The 16116-nt window shown below is 44.5% G+C and overlaps 1 protein-coding gene across 2 annotated transcripts in view; it reads right to left on the bottom strand.

Annotated features, from left to right (window-relative positions):
- The window catches only part of CCAR1 (cell division cycle and apoptosis regulator 1), a 111369-nt gene that overhangs the window by 2415 nt on the left and 92838 nt on the right, over window positions 1-16116 (bottom strand). For both annotated transcript variants that reach the window (XM_068257674.1, XM_068257675.1), the window contains 3 exons: window positions 6445-6565; window positions 5721-5906; window positions 1173-1378 (listed from right to left, as the gene is read on the bottom strand). In XM_068257674.1, the coding sequence (XP_068113775.1) occupies window positions 1173-1378; window positions 5721-5906; window positions 6445-6565 (513 nt within the window). The remainder of the gene's footprint in view (window positions 1-1172; window positions 1379-5720; window positions 5907-6444; window positions 6566-16116) is intronic.

The raw sequence follows: 16116 nt of genomic DNA, 5'->3' as shown, positions 1-16116 counted from the left end.
TGTCAGATCTGACAATGTCAGAAATACCTGATCTGCTGCATGCTTGTTCAGGGTCTATTGCTAAAAGTATTAGAAGCAGAGTACCAGTGTGATAGCCAGGCAATAGGTATTGCTTAAAAGAAAATAAATATGGCAGCCTCCATATAACCCTCACCCCAGGTTCACTTTTAAGGCACCTTTATACTTCTAGATGACCATCAGATCCCTCTCTGATCGAATCTGATCAGAGAAGGATCTATTGGCTGTCCACAGGCAGCAATTAAAAATTTGCAGCATGCACACTAAACAGTGTTTGAACTCCAGTTTTTGTAACATAACATGGAAAAAAGACACAGGGAGGAAGAACTCCGTGATATTGAGAAAAGCCACCACTCTGCATCTGTTGCCAAATCAAACACAGATTCAGATGGAAATTGATTGGGCATAGTTTGTGTAATTTATTTCTAGCAGATTTGATCACAGTGATCAATGGGTAAAATGGTCTAGGACAGGAGTAGGGAAGCTATGGCTCGAGAGCCAGATGTGGCTCTTTTGATGGCTACATCTGGCTCACATACAAATCAGTAGGGGTTGATTCACTAAGCTACACTGCTCAAGCAATGCAGCTTAGTGGGGCAGCGCAAGTAACATTTTCAAAGTAGTGCATGCTACTGCTGTAGCATGCACTAGTAGCTTACTTGCACTACCCCAAAACGAACAGCTGCTCCAATTGTCCCACTCTGGACCCTCTCTAGTCCAGTGACTTTGTAGGACAAGATCTCCACACTTTGATTGGCCCAATAAACAGGCAGACTATTAGGCCAAAGTGCGGGGATCTCGTTCTATAAAGTTAATCAACCCCTAAGTCATATAGCTACTTATACAAGCTGTTAGTCTGTATTTCTCTTCTCTGGGAAATTGATGAAACCCAAGAGACGCTGAAGATGTGTCTGACACTTCCACTGCCCAGAGGATCAACTGTATACACATTGCCATGGCAACAGGAATGTGAGCCCTACTGTCTCAGTTTGAAAAAGATTGTATGGCTCTCATGGAATTGCATTTTGTTATAAGTGGCGGTTATGGCTCTCTCAGCCAAAAAAGGTTCCTGACCCCCTGGTCTAGTGCTTGGCCACCTTAAACATTAGCTAGTATAACACAATATATTTGTATGTATAAATGTAAGCATTCACCTTACTGAGAACACTCTGGATTCCCTCCATTGCGGAGGTGAGTTCTCCGATTGTTTTAGTCAGCTGGTCCTCATACTGGCAGTTTGTATCTTCCAGGGCTTTCAGGTTCTCCCGTAAATGGCTGAGGTCACTCTTGGTTTCTTTCAACTCTCCAGACAAGCTTTTATTAGAAGCTTCTAGCTGCGAGATGGTCTTTTCATCTCCCTCTGTGACAAATATGGTATAAACGAGCATCAAAGTGCAGCACAGGTAAAAGTGCCCCATAACAGCCTGACAGAATGAATCACTGGAGAAATCCTTCAGAAAGCCTATAAATCTTTCACTGGCAGCGAGTATATTACATGACTTTACATACACAGAGGCAGCACAAACAGATGTGCAGAACGCCCCTCCAGACAGTGCTACTGCATGCTTCATATTCTATAATCATGTCAAACACAATCCATGTCTTCTACTAGGACAGTGATCTGCAAACTCAGCTCTCCAGCTGTTTAGGAACTACAATTCCCACAATGCATTTGCCTTTATGAATCATAACTGTGGCTGTCACTCCCACAATGCATTATGGGACTTGTAGTTCCTTAACAGCTGGAGAGCCATGTTTGCAGATCACTGTACTAGGAGAAGTTAGTATTTCTCATGTGCAGGTTGATGGTGCAGTGCACCATTTCAGCTGCAAGGTAAAATATGCTGATTACAACTTAATCATTCCATCACTATTTTACACATAATGAGCAGAACTTAGGTTTGCTCTACAAGATATTCTAGTAGTTTGGCTCCACCCTTATGGAATTTATTAAATCTGGGGAACTATAGATAAGGTCTGTAGAACATTTAGCAGATGTAACAAACTAGAGTTAACTCTGCCTTGATGTTGCCTCTGCCTCTCCCTCCATGGGCCACAGCCGGAAGGAGGAAGAGGCTGTAGAGATGGAGCGCACTACGGAGGGAAAGGCACAGAGGGGGCATCAAAGGTGAGTGTAATATAAACTATGCTACTGTAGATAAAACACGCTTGTTTGTTCCAGCTATCACAACACTTAAATTATGTTCCTAGTACAATGTATGGTGACAATATATTATTTGAAAATCGTTACAGATCGGCCAGCAAGATCCTGTTGAACCTGAACTCCCAGGTGTGTGTGTAAGGGGCTAAAAAACCCTTTGACTAAAATGCTATAAAGGCACATTTTTGTTTTGGAAATAAAGGTGTATTTATAGTTTGCTCACTGTATCTTATTACTTTCAAACCTGTATTTGCTGAAATAGCAGTAACCTAACACCACCAACAGTAATACAATGGGATGCGAAAGTTCAACGAACCTTGTTAATCCTCATGATTTTCCTGTATAGTTTGTTACGATAAAAAAGTCAGTTAAATATATCATATAGGAGACACACACAGTGATATTTAACAGTAGATTTACAGAAAGTGTGCAATAATTTTAATAAAACTAGGCAGGTGCGTAAATTTGGGTGCTGGTGTCATTTTATAGATTCCAAAAGCTTTAGAACTAATTATTGGAACTTAAATTGGTTCGGGAAGCTCAGTGACCCCTGACCTACATACACAGGTGTATCCAATTATAAGAAAGAGTATTTAAAAAAAGTCAATTCTAAGTTTCCTACCTCTTAATTTTCTCTGAAGAGTAGCAACATGGGGGTCTCAAAACAACCCTCAGGCAGGGAACACACTTGTCTTTCAGTTTTCTGCGCGCATTTTCCTGCATACTTTTTCTGCACACCAGGTGTGTTTCTATGCAGGAAAGCGCGCACATTTTTTTCACAGCAGCTGATGTAGTTGATAGAGAAAACTAACAAAATGTGCAGAATCAGGATGCAGAATGTCAGTTTTTTTTCTGCGCACAAACAACATATTAAGTGTGTACTAGCCCATTGATTAACATGAGTTCTCAGTTTTTCTGTGCAGAAAACGCACACCAAAGACAAACAAATGTGTTCCCTGCCTCAAATGACCTGAATACAAAGATTATTCACCATCATGGTTTAGCGGAAGGATATAGAAAGCAGTCTCAGATTTCAGCTGTTTTTAGTTAGGAACATAATGAGGAAATGGAAGACCACAGCCTCAGTTCAAGTTAAAGGGGCACTACAGCGAAAAACTGTAAAATGTGCAAACTTACAAATGAGAAGTACATTTTTTTCCAGAGTAAAATGAGCCATAAATTACTTTTCTCCTATGTTGCTGTCACTTACATTAGGTAATAGAAATCTGACAGAAGTGACAGGGTTTGGACTAGTCCATCTCTTTATAGGGGATTCTCAGGGATATATTTATTTTCAAAAGAGCTTAGTGAATGGCAGTTGCTCTGTCCAACTGCCAAAAAACTGTGTAGCGAGCAGGGAAGCTGGCCAGCATCATTGTTTAAATCCTTTTGAGGGAATCTCTTTATAAAGAATAAAGGCCTTGCTGAGAATCCCCTATGGAGAGCTGGATTAGTCCAAAACCTGTCACTTCTGTCAGATTTCTACTGCCTACTGTAAGTGACAGCATTATAGGAGAAAATTTATGGCTCATTTTACTCTGGAAAAAATGTACTTCTTATTTGTATGTTTGCACATATTTTATATTTTACAGCTTTTCGCTGTAGTGCCACTTTAAGGCTCAAAGTGGCAGACCAAGAAAAATCTCGGATAAACAGAAGCGACGAATGGTGAGAACAGTCAGTCAACCCACAGATCAGCACCAAAGACCTTCAACATCATCTTGCTGCAGATGGAGTCACTGTGCATCTTTCAACATTCTGCGCACTTTACACAAGGAGATGCTGTATGCAAGAGTTATGCAGAGTGGAAGCCTTTTCTCCGCTCACAGCACAAACAGAGCCACTTGAAGTATGCTAACGCACATTTGGATAAGCCAGCTTCATTTATGAATAAGGTGCTGTGGACTGATGAAACTAACATTGAGTTATTTGGGCATAACAAGGGGCGTTATGCATGGAGGAAAAAAGACAGCATTCCAAGAAAAACACCTGCTACATACAGTAAAATATGGTGGTGGTTCCATCATGCTGTGGGGCTGTGTGGCCAGTGCAGGGACTGGGAATCTTGTCAAAGTTGAGGGACACATGGATTCCACTCAGTATCAGCAAATTCTGGAGACCAATGTCCAGGAATCCGTGACAAAGCTGAAGCTGCGGTGGGGCTGGATCCTTCAACAAAACAACAACCCTAAATACTGCTCAAAATCCACTAAGGCATTCATGGAGAGGAACAAGTACAACATTCTGTAATGGCCATCTCAGTCCCCAGACCTGAATATAATTGAAAATCTGTGGTGTGAGTTAAAGAGAGCTGTCCATGCTCAGAAGCCATCAAACCTGTATGAACTAGAGATGTTTTGTAAAGAGGAATGGTGCAAAATATCTTCAACCAAAATCCAGACTCTCATTGGAACCTACAGGAACAGTTTAGAGGCTGTAATTTCTGCAAAAGGAGGATCTACTAAATATTGATTTCATTTCTTTTTAGTAGTGCTCAAATTTATGCACCTGCCTTGTTTTGTTTAAACAATTATTGCACACTTTCTGTAAATCCAATAAACTTCATGTCACTTCTCAAATATTACTGTGTCTCCTATATGATATATTTAACTGACAATTTTTATTGTAACAAACGATTTATACAGGAAAATCATGACTATTAACAAGGTTGCCCAAACTTTCACATCCCACTATATATCCCCTTATGACATACATATTTAAAGGGCTGAGTTATGATGTATATTTAAAAACCGCACACAAAAAAAAGTGACAATATTTAACAAGTGTTATTTTGGTAGCTATGGGTGAGGAGGACAGAAGGGACTTAATGTAATTTTTTTTTACCACTAGATGTCCCCATACACTTTTCCTGTGTGATTTGAACTCTAAGCATGCAGAATAGGGTTTCTGTATTAATTTTAATGAATTAACATTGGCATCTAGCTGAAGCCATGATCCTTCATTAATTCATAGGCACTTTGATTGGCTCAGGGAACATATGTTCCCATTCATCCAAACACAGATGAGCAAGTTTCGGCGTAAGCATGTGCACGTCAGCGGGAGATGCGAGTGGCGCATTAAACGTCCTGTTTGCAGCTTAGTGGATCAAACAGAACATTTTAATGCGTCCATTGCAACAAGTGGTTAATGACTAGTTCAGATTACCCCCAATAGTAATCCAGTTATAGCTTAGTATTGATTTTGAATAGGAGAACTCACTAGCTGCCTTCTTTAGTCACATCTGATCTGTAGATCAGGTCTGATTACTCAATCTACATATCAGTTTTTTACCACCTGTGTTCTGGAAGCATAGTTCTCCTACAAAAGGAAAGGATGGAATAAACAGAGCAATATCATGCCTGATCTACAGGTCAGCCAGTGGCAGGTAGACCAGCAGACTGCATTATAATCACATTATCTGCATACAACAGGGGTCCTATTTACCACAGTTGGCATTCACACACACACACACACACACACACACACACACACACACACACACACACACACACACACACACACACACTATTTCTGTGAATACCTGTTTTGGCCTGGAGCGTCAGCAGTCTCTGTTCCAGCTCCGCTCTTGCCTTTTCACTCTTTTCCAGTTTCTGAAGAAGACTGCCGACATCCACCATCGCTCCTTTGTACACAATCAGTCCACCTTTCTCCTCCACAGACGACGCTCCCAATCTCGAGCCTTTGGAGGGTAAAAGTAATCGGTTTCCTACAAGAAAGTGGGCAGTAAAGTCATGTCAGTTTCTGAACCTGTATATGTTCTGGTAGAAAGGACAGTAAACATGAAGTCATTAAAGAGAATCTGTACTCTAGAATTCTTACAATAAAAAGCATACCATTCTATTCATTATGTTCTCCTGGGCCCCTCTGTGCTGTTTCTGCCACTCCCTGCTGCAAGCCTGGCTTGTAAATTGCCAGTTTTAGGAAGTGTTTACAAACAAAAGACATGGCTGCTAACCTGCTTGTGATAGGCTGAGAGAAGCTAAGTCTGACTCATACAGAGCCTGCAGGGGGTGTGGAGAGGGTGTGCATAGCGTCTGCCTATCACAAGCAGAGCATCACATTCATGCCTGAGCCCGAGAAAGACGACAAAGGAAAGATTAGATTATATAACAGAGATAATACAGCCACTGTGCAACTAGGAAAGGCTGCAGTAAAAGGCCACATTAGGACAGGTATGGGAACTCATGGCATAGAAGAAATAAGGCTGAACATTTTGTTAGAGTCTCTTGAATTTCCCATAATACCTAGAATATCTTCATTATTGGATTCTACTTCCTCTTGGCTCCCGTCGTCCGTACAAGTGTCTGTTAACTTCCGGTAATGTAAGGATTCTTTCAGTAAAACTCTACCAAACAGTTTTTTCACCTGTAACAGAAAGATTGAAATGAACAGTTAGAGAAAAACAGAATTCTCACAGACTAGGGGCCGATTCACACTTACAAACACCAACGTTTTAGCATAAAAAAAAATAAAAAAAAAATCAATGGACATTTGTGTTTGAGCTATCGCGATTTGCGATTGAAATACATTGCAAACGCGATCACTCAAAACACACACAAAAATGCTGAATGTAGCACTATTTGCATCTAGCGTGAATCCCAAAATCGCCAGCGATAGCGGCACTGGATCACTGCCATATAGTTTACAGTTACAGCAGATCACTGCCATATAGTTTACATTGCGATAATCACCTGAGTGTGAATGTGCCCTTAGGCTTGGTTCAAACATAAAAAGATGTCCAGTGCTGTCCAATCAGTTTGCATCATTTTTTGTGTTTCTATGGCTGTGTTCACACAAAAAAGGTCTGCATTTCTAGTCCAGTCAGGTAAAACTGATAGGACAGTACTATACTGGACTGGAAATGTGCAGACTTATGTGTGAACCAGAACTTAGAACTTAATTTCTTGTATAATGGAGAGAAAATCTGCACTGTGGTAGACAGTGGCGTTCCTACAATAGGGCGGCATAAGGCGCCCCGCACCGGGTGTCGGGCGCCCCAGGGGGTGTCATCAAGGCCTCCCACAGAGGCCTGTGCCGGACAGGAGGGGGGACGCAACACAGAATAGAGGGGTGGCAGGGAAAGCGGCGGGGAGGGGGTCGGACCCCCCACCTCCCTCACCTGGGTGCCCTCCTTCTGGTGCTTCCCCCTCCTAATTATTAGCAGCGACCGGGCAGGAGCGGGTGGAGAGGACTTACTCACTTCCTTCCTGCGTTCCAGGCGATGGCGCACAGCGTCAGTCACGTGACGCTGGTCTCCGTCCTTCTCTACCGCCCACTGTGCTTCCTGATTGGCGGAAGCGCAGTGAGCGACAGAGAAGTCGGAGAGCAGCGTCACGTGAGGATGACGCTGTGTGCCATCGCCAGGAGCAGGAAGGAAGTGAGTAAGTCCTCTCCACCCGCTCCTGCCCGGTCGCTGCTAATAATTAGGAGGGGGAAGCACCAGAAGGAGGGCACCCAGGTGAGGGAGGTGGGGGGTCCGACCTATTCTGGGGGCAACATTACTAGCTATTCTGGGGGCAACTATATTACCTACACTGGTGGCAACTATACTAGCTATTCTGGGGGCAACTATATTACCTACACTGGGGGCAACTTTACTAGCTATTCTGGGGGCAACTATATTGCCTACACTGGGGGCCACTATATTGCCTACACTGGGGGCAACTATATTGCCTACACTGGGGGCAACTATATTGCCTACACTGGGGGCAACTTTACTAGCTATTCTGGGGGCAACTATATTACCTACACTGGGGGCAACTATACTAGCTATTCTGGGGGTAACTATACTAGCTATTCTGGGGGCAACTATATTACCTACACTGGGGGCAACTATACTAGCTATTCTGGGGGTAACTATACTAGCTATTCTGGGGGCAACTATTATACCTACGCTGGGGGCAACTATACTAGCTACTCTGGGGGCAACTATATTACCTACACTGGGGGCAACTGTATTACCTACACTGGGGGCAACTGTATTACCTACACTGGGGGCAACTGTATTACCTAAACTGGGGGCAACTATATTACCTAAACTGGGGGCAACTATATTACCTAAACTGGGGGCAACTATACTAGCTATTCTGTATCAACTGTCCTGGCCAGGTCTGCTACATGATTGAAGTGTTTTCTGGCCAGGTTGGCCACATGATTGCATGTATTTTCTGATCAAATCTTCCACATGATTGCATGTATTTTCTGGGCACAGCTGCCGACATGATTGAACGTATTTTCTGGGCAAAGCTGCCGACACTATTGCACGTATTTTCTGGGCAAAGCTGCCGACATGATTGCACATATTTTCTGGGCAAAGCTGCCGACACTATTGCACGTATTTTCTGGGCAAAGCTGCCGGCATGATTGCACGTGTTTTTTGGGCAAATCTGCTCACATTATGTGTATTTTCTTGAGAAAACCTGCACAATTATGTGAATTTTCTGGGGAAAGGGTCACCAAAACTTGGGCCCACTGTCCCGAGGTGAGAATAATATTGAGGCTGCCATATTTATCTCCTTTTAAGCAATACCAGTTGCCTGGCTGCCATGCTGGTCCTTTGCCTCTGATTCTTTCAACCGTAGACCCTGAACAAGCATGCAGCAGGTCAGTGGTTTCTGACAATATTGTCAGAACTGACAAGATTAGCTGCATGCTTGTTTCTGGTGTAATTCAGTTCTACTGCAGCTAAATAGATCAGCTGGGCTGCCTATTGTTTAAAAGGAAATACATATAGGAACAGCCTCCATATCACTCTCATCCCGGGTTCACTTTAAATTAGTTAGCTCCACCCTCATCCGGTCATGGCCACGCCCGCTTAGCGCCGCAGGTTATAACCACACCCATTTTTTGTTAGCTACCTATATTGAGGCCAACTTTAGGGGAGGGAGCCTACACCTGGCATTACCCGCCATGTCGCGTTTAGCATGCCACAGTCGCTTTTTTTTATGGCGGGGGGGGGGGTGTCTTAATACCCAGCACCGGGTGTCAAATGCCCTAGGTACGCCACTGGTTGTAGAAGTAATACAGCCCTAAACCACAATTCAGCTCTTGCCTTTGCTGTAAAATAGGTCAGGAGAGCTTTCCAGCTAACATTATTATTATTAACTGTATTTATAAAGTGCCAACATATTACGCAGCGCTGGACATTTAGGTAAATTACTTTAATGTATGTATTATGCTGGGATCGATTGCCGCTCGTCCCCGCCGGTGGTCCTTATCAGCCGCTCGATTCCCTGCCATTGTCCGCCGGCGAGAATAGAGCGGGCGCGGGTCGAGCCCCAGCGTAAGGCTTAAAAATGCAACTATCTAGAGTTAATTGATTAATATCTAGTTTACTAACCTAACTGCTGATATTACGGTACTCTGGAGAGGCATGCGACCGGACCAGACCCCCCCCCCCTCTTCTGAGATTACAGAACACCATCATACCGAGCAATATTCTCCCCCTTTCCCTTCTGGACTGTATTGTACCAATGTTACAATGTTGAATTTGTTATGCTGTAGTGGCGCTGTTGCCACTTAAAACTATTCTTTCAAAAAATAAAATTAAAAAAAATGCAACTATCTAGTAGAACTAGTGATCATGTGACAGGACTGGTGAGTGGAGCTGACAATCTCTGGGAAGAGCAGGGCTGCCATGGAGCGGAGCAGTGCTTTTCAGCGCTGCTAGATTTGGGCGCAGCCGGTGTCTCCATAGACTTCCAAAGGAATCACTCCTATTGCAGCGCTCAGTGAGTAACGTCGGCTCAGTCTTAGTCTTCTTTAAGGGTGCTTAAATGGGAACTGAAGTAAGAGGTATACGGAGGCTGCCATATTTATTTCCTTTTAATCAATACCAGTTGCCTGGCAGCCCTGCTGGTCTATTTCTCTGCAGTAGTATCTGAATAACACCAGAAACAAGCATGCAGCTAGTCTTGTCAGATCTGACTTTAAAGTCTGAAACACCTGATCTGTGGCATGCATGTTCAGGGGCAATGGTTAATAGTATTAGAGGCAGAGGATCAGCAGGGCTGCCAGGCAACTGATATTGCTTAAAAGGAAATAAACATGGCAGCCTCCCTATACCCCTCTCTTCAGTTCCTCTTTAAAAAACACAATTCGGCCCCCAGCAATCGCTGGAAGCCAAATTATATCATTCCCCCACTATCCATGGCGGCCTGGAGGGGGAATAGTAATTAAAACGGCCCGGACTTGTGCAGAAGCAGGATCAGCCATATTCCACTGTATCCTGCGGCCAAGTCTACCGGCGCCGGATTTCAAATGTACCCCCATGGAGGGCTCAGGAGGTACAAGGCCTGTGGTGGACAAGCCATTAAAAACCCTCTTAGTGGTAACCCCAGGCTGAGCTCGGGGTAAGCCACCGCAGAGGATCTCAGCCCCTGGTGGGGCGATTCGCCTCATTTAAAGTGCTGTTCGCGCAGCTAGCACTTTGCTAGCCGCGCGTACAGCTTGATCGCCGCCGCTCTGCGGCGATCGTCCGCACGTAGCAGCGGAATAGCCCCCCCCCCCCCACCAGAGCCCTGCGCTCCCCGGACCAATGAGTTCCAGGCAGCGCTATGGGCTGGATCGGAGGCGTCTGATGTCAGCTGACGTCCATGATGTCATTCCGATCGTCTCCATGGTGACAGGAAAAGCCAAACAGGGGACCGCGTTATATACGCATTCCCCTGTTTGCTATTGATGCCGGCGACGATCGCACTAGAGGGACACATGCGCCCTCTAGTGGTGTTTCATGTAGCTACCACTCTGGTAGCTTTACCTGAAACAAAAAAAAAACAAAAAAAAAAAAAATGTATTTCTGCCAGGAGGGTTACATTTACCTTGCAAGTGGGGGCTCTGACATTTATCTTGTGTGATGTAGATAAAATGTAAAAAAGACTGATGAAGACTCTGTTGCTCAGTCACTCATTACCCCTTTTGTTGCATCTCGACTTTCCTCAAAGCAAGACGAACATAAATAGCGACAGTACAATGTACAAACCACTGACAACAAGCATTTAATATTAAACACCAATATATCCAACCATGCCATTATCTAAAGTCTAATGTTGTTTCAGGAGACCCCCCCCCCCCCCAATGGTGACCGCTCAAAAGTCCCGTACACATGCAGCAAGGTATATTCCCCTCTGGGTACTTAAAGCAGCAACAAGTAAAGGTCTCCAACCTGCAAACGTCTAAGATTTTGATCCCAAGCTTTGGCTCAGGATTACTTTATAGTTACCTTAAGAGAGGGAATCCTCAGGATCCTATTGAGGCTTCCCTCCCTGATCTCAAACACGCCCATTGCTGAGTACGGCCCCCTCTTCACATCGGGGCCACGCAGCTCTTACTCTAGAAGTGTGGCAGCGCAGTAGCTGCACGCATGTGCAGTACCACAGAGCCCACGACTCTGGCTTACTGTGCATGTGCGGGGAGAGCTATTGCACGGTCATGCTGGAGGAAGAAGAGCTGTGCGGCCCCGATGTGATTAGCAGCCAGGAAGAAGGTTTATGGGCCAGGAGGAATGTTTGGGATCCAGAGCCTTCCTTCTCCATAAGGAGCATCAAACTTTTTTGTTTTGTGCCACCTCAAATTTATGTTTTGCTGTGCTGTGGGTCCTAAATAAAATACTTGCATAGAAAAGATAATGGACTGACCCTTTGCTAAACTACCTCTACTTTGCTTGCACAGCAATTACCAAAACCTGGTACACACATCCAATTTTGACTGGCCAACTTTACCACATCCGTGTAATAGGAGAGCTTACCTACACAACAGGTTCATAGAATTCAAAATATGTTGGTTCTTCTACACCATGGAGTTGGTAAAATTGGTCAGTGACTGGACAATCAAAATTGCATGTGTGTACGCACCCTTAAAGGACAGCTGAAGGGAGGGATATATGGAGGCTGCCATATTTATTTCTTTTTAAACAATACTAGTTGCCTGGCAGCCCTACTGATCTCCTACTGTTCTTCTGGCTGCGCACGATCTCCTGCAAAACCGAGCCCCGGTCCTGAGGCTGCCGCCGAGGCCACGCCCATCGATGTGACGCGGCCGGCCAGTAGTTAGTTAATCAGCTTTCATATAAAATTCTAATTACATGCTGAAGTCTTTTCATCCTATGTGCCCACTGACATCCGGCATGTAGCCCTGCCCCTTACAAAAAAACCATAATTGGTGTGTTCTCTACTCAAGATAAAGAAAACACCATGACGGTTTTATGCATGGGGCGGGGCTACATGCTGGAAGTCAGCGGATATGTAGCTTTGGGATAGAAAAGACACAGCAAGGATTCAAACACAGAGCTCTGGCAGTGATTTTAGAGTAAAGGTGCTCATACATCTTTCAACTTGGCAGGCGATCAACCATCTGATTCGATAATTATTAAAACTACTTGGTACCACCAAGTGCAAGCCTGATCGAGGATGCCACCAATTTTGGGCCGAGCAGGTCGATCGGACATGCTGCAAGATGTTGGGCCATCGTGGTCGGGTGCACGGTGGTAACGGCAAGCAATAAGATGAGCGACAAAACCCCTGATGCTGTCCCTCCCCCCAATGTTCAGTGTGCTACCTTCCCCCCCCCCCCCCCCCCCCATACCCAGTGCACTATACATTGCCTGTCTGTCTGTCTGCCACTGGCTCTGAGCTGGCTCCAGGCGCTGTCCTCAGTCTATACACACGCCCCATGTGGTTGGTGGTGTTCACATGGGCCAAACCATCACAAGGCCAATTCCAGATCAATTTCGGCATGAAATTGATTGGGAATCGTCCTGCGGTGTATGGGCAGCCGACAGATCTCTCTCTTATCAGATTCGATTAGAGAGATATTTGTCTCATAAGGTGGGTACACACGTCAGATAAAAGTCTTTGGAAAATGAAAGATCACAGACCAATTTTACCCCCTTCCATGTAGTACGAGAGCCATACCTACACAGTCTATTCTATGGAGCTGCACTCCCCATCAGACAGAAATCTTTGCAAGATGCTGCACACACCGATGCTGTACACATGCAAAAGATCAGTATCTGCAAAAGATCAGTTCCTGCAAAAGATCCATTCCTGCAAAAGGCATTCATAGTCTGACATCTGCAGATCCCATACACACCTTGTTTAATGGACATTCATCTGCAGATCAGACAATTATCTGCCGATCTGAAGATCCAACCTGGTGGATCTGATCTATAGATAATTGTCCGTTAAAAAAGGTGTGTATGAGATCTGCAGATATCATAGACTATGAAAGCATTTTGCAGGAATGGATCTTTTGCAGGAACAGATCTTTTGCAGATACTGATCTTTTGCATGTGTACGGGCATCTGTGTGTGCAGCATCTTTTGCAAAGATTTTTATCTGATGGGGAGTTCAGCACCATAGAATAGACTGTGTAGGTATGGCTCTCGTACTACATGAAAGGGGGTAAAATTGGTCTGTGATCTTTCATTTTCCAAAGACTTTTATCTGACGTGTGTACCCACCTTTAGTTGAATCTGCCCATCATCACTAGATGTACAGGATCTTCTCAAAAAATTAGCATATTGTGATAAAGTTCATTATTTTCTGTAATGTACTGATAAACAGACTTTCACATATTTTAGATTCATTACACACAACTGAAGTAGTTCAAGCCTTTTATTGTTTTTCTTATTGATGCTTTTGGCATACAGCTCATGAAAACCCAAATTTCCTATCTCAAAAAATTAGCATATTTCATCCAACCAATAAAAGAAAAGTGTTTTTAAAACAAAAAAAGTCAACCTTCAAATAATTATGTTCAGTTATGCACTCAATACTTGGTGGGGAATCCTTTTGCAGAAATGCCTGCTTCAATGCGGCGTGGCATGGAGGCAATCAGCCTGTGGCACTGCTCAGGTGTTATGGAGGCCCAGGATGCTTCGATAGCGGCCTTAAGCTCATCCAGAGTGTTGGGTCTTGCATCTCAACTTTCTCTTCATAATATCCCACAGATTCTCTATGGGGTTCAGGTCAGGAGAGTTGGCAGGCCAATTGAGCACAGTAATATCATGGTCAGTAAACCATTTACCAGTGGTTTTGGCACTGTGAGCAGGTGCCAGGTCGTGCTGAAAAATGAAATCTTCATCTCCATAAAGCTTTTCAGCAGATCGAAGCATAAAGTGCTCCAAAATCTCCTGATAGCTAGCTGCATTGACCCTGCCCTTGATAAAACACAGTGGACCAACACCAGCAGCTGACATAGCACCCCAGACCATCACTGACTGTGGGTACTTGACACTGGACTTCAGGCATTTTGGCATTTCCCTCTCCCCAGTCTTCCTCCAGACTCTGGCACCTTGATTTCCGAATGACATGTAAAAGTTGCTTTCATCCGAAAAAAGTACTTTGGACCACTAAGCAACAGTCCAGTGCTGCTGTCAGTCAGGCGCTTCTGCTGCGGTTTCTGGTTCAAAACTGGGTTCATGCTTCCATCTGCTGAAAAGCTTTATGGAGATGAAGATTTCATTTTTCAGCACGACCTGGCACCTGCTCACAGTGCCAAAACCACTGGTAAATGGTTTACTGACCATGGTATTACTGTGCTCAATTGGCCTGCCAACTCTCCTGACCTGAACCCCATAGAGAATCTGTGGGATATTGTGAAGAGAAAGTTGAGAGACGCAAGACCCAACACTCTGGATGAGCTTAACCTGCTGAGCGGTCTGGACGAGCTCAGCTCGTCCAGTACCGCTGGAGCCTGCCGCTCAGGCCCTGCTGGGCCGATTTGGCTCAAATAAAAAGCAGCACACGCAGCCGGCACTTTGCCAGCCGCGTGTGCTACCTGATCGCCGCTGCAGCGCGGCGATCCGCCACATGCAGCGGCGAAAGAGGGTCCCCCCAGCCGCCTGAGCCCAGCGTAGCCGGAACAAAAAGTTCCGGCCAGCGCTAAGGGCTGGATCGGAGGCGGCTGACGTCAGGACGTCGGCTGACGTCCATGACGTCACTCCGCTCGTCGCCATGGCGACGAGGTAAGCGAAACACGGAAGGCCGCTCATTGTGTTACTTCTGGCCCCAGGAGGCGATCAGAAGAACGCATCCGGAGCGCCCTCTAGTGGGCTTTCATGCAGCCAACTTTCGGTTGGCTGCATGAAATTGTTTTTTTTTATTAAAAAAAAACCCTCCCGCAGCCTCCCTGGCGATCTTAATAGAACGCCAGGGAGGTTAAGACCGCTATCGAAGCATCCTGGGCCTCCATAACACCTGAGCAGTGCCACAGGCTGATTGCCTCCATGCCACGCCGCATTGAAGCAGTCATTTCTGCAAAAGGATTCCCAACCAAGTATTGAGTGCATAACTGAAAATATTTGAAGGTTGACTTTTTTTGTTTTAAAAACACTTTTCTTTTATTGGTCGGATGAAATATGCTAATTTTTTGAGATAGGAAATTTGGGTTTTCATGAGCTGTATGCCAAAAGCATCAATAAGAAAAACAATAAAAGGCTTGAACTACTTCAGTTGTGTGTAATGAATCTAAAATATATGAAAGTCTAATGTTTATCAGTACATTACAGAAAATAATGAACTTTATCACAATATGCTAATTTTTTTGAGAAGATCCTGTATGTACAGCAGGAGAAATTGGCAGCTCTTTCAGACAGAAGCTGTACCCAAATTAGCCATTTGCTGTACCCGTTTTGAATGCATGTTGTGTAATTTTGTCCATATTTTGGAGCTCTGCACAACTCTGAAAAGTAGGGCGTTAGCTTCACAATAAATATATGCACAAATTATTCCCTACTTTACTTCCCCACAGCGATGACGGGCCCTCGCAGGGAAGACCTACCACTAGTCTAACAATAAAAACAAATTTTTCCTAGTGCTGCTAATCATAAATGTTATACACATTTCTTCAAACACACATCAAACAAGTGACAGCGCTCCATGCTGCAAACTGAAATGAAAGCCAACAGAGGCATGCAG

This window comes from Hyperolius riggenbachi, chromosome 10 (assembly GCF_040937935.1).
Source record: "Hyperolius riggenbachi isolate aHypRig1 chromosome 10, aHypRig1.pri, whole genome shotgun sequence".
Classification (NCBI taxonomy): Eukaryota; Metazoa; Chordata; class Amphibia; order Anura; family Hyperoliidae; genus Hyperolius; species Hyperolius riggenbachi.
This window is presented reverse-complemented; position numbering and strand designations above follow the sequence as displayed.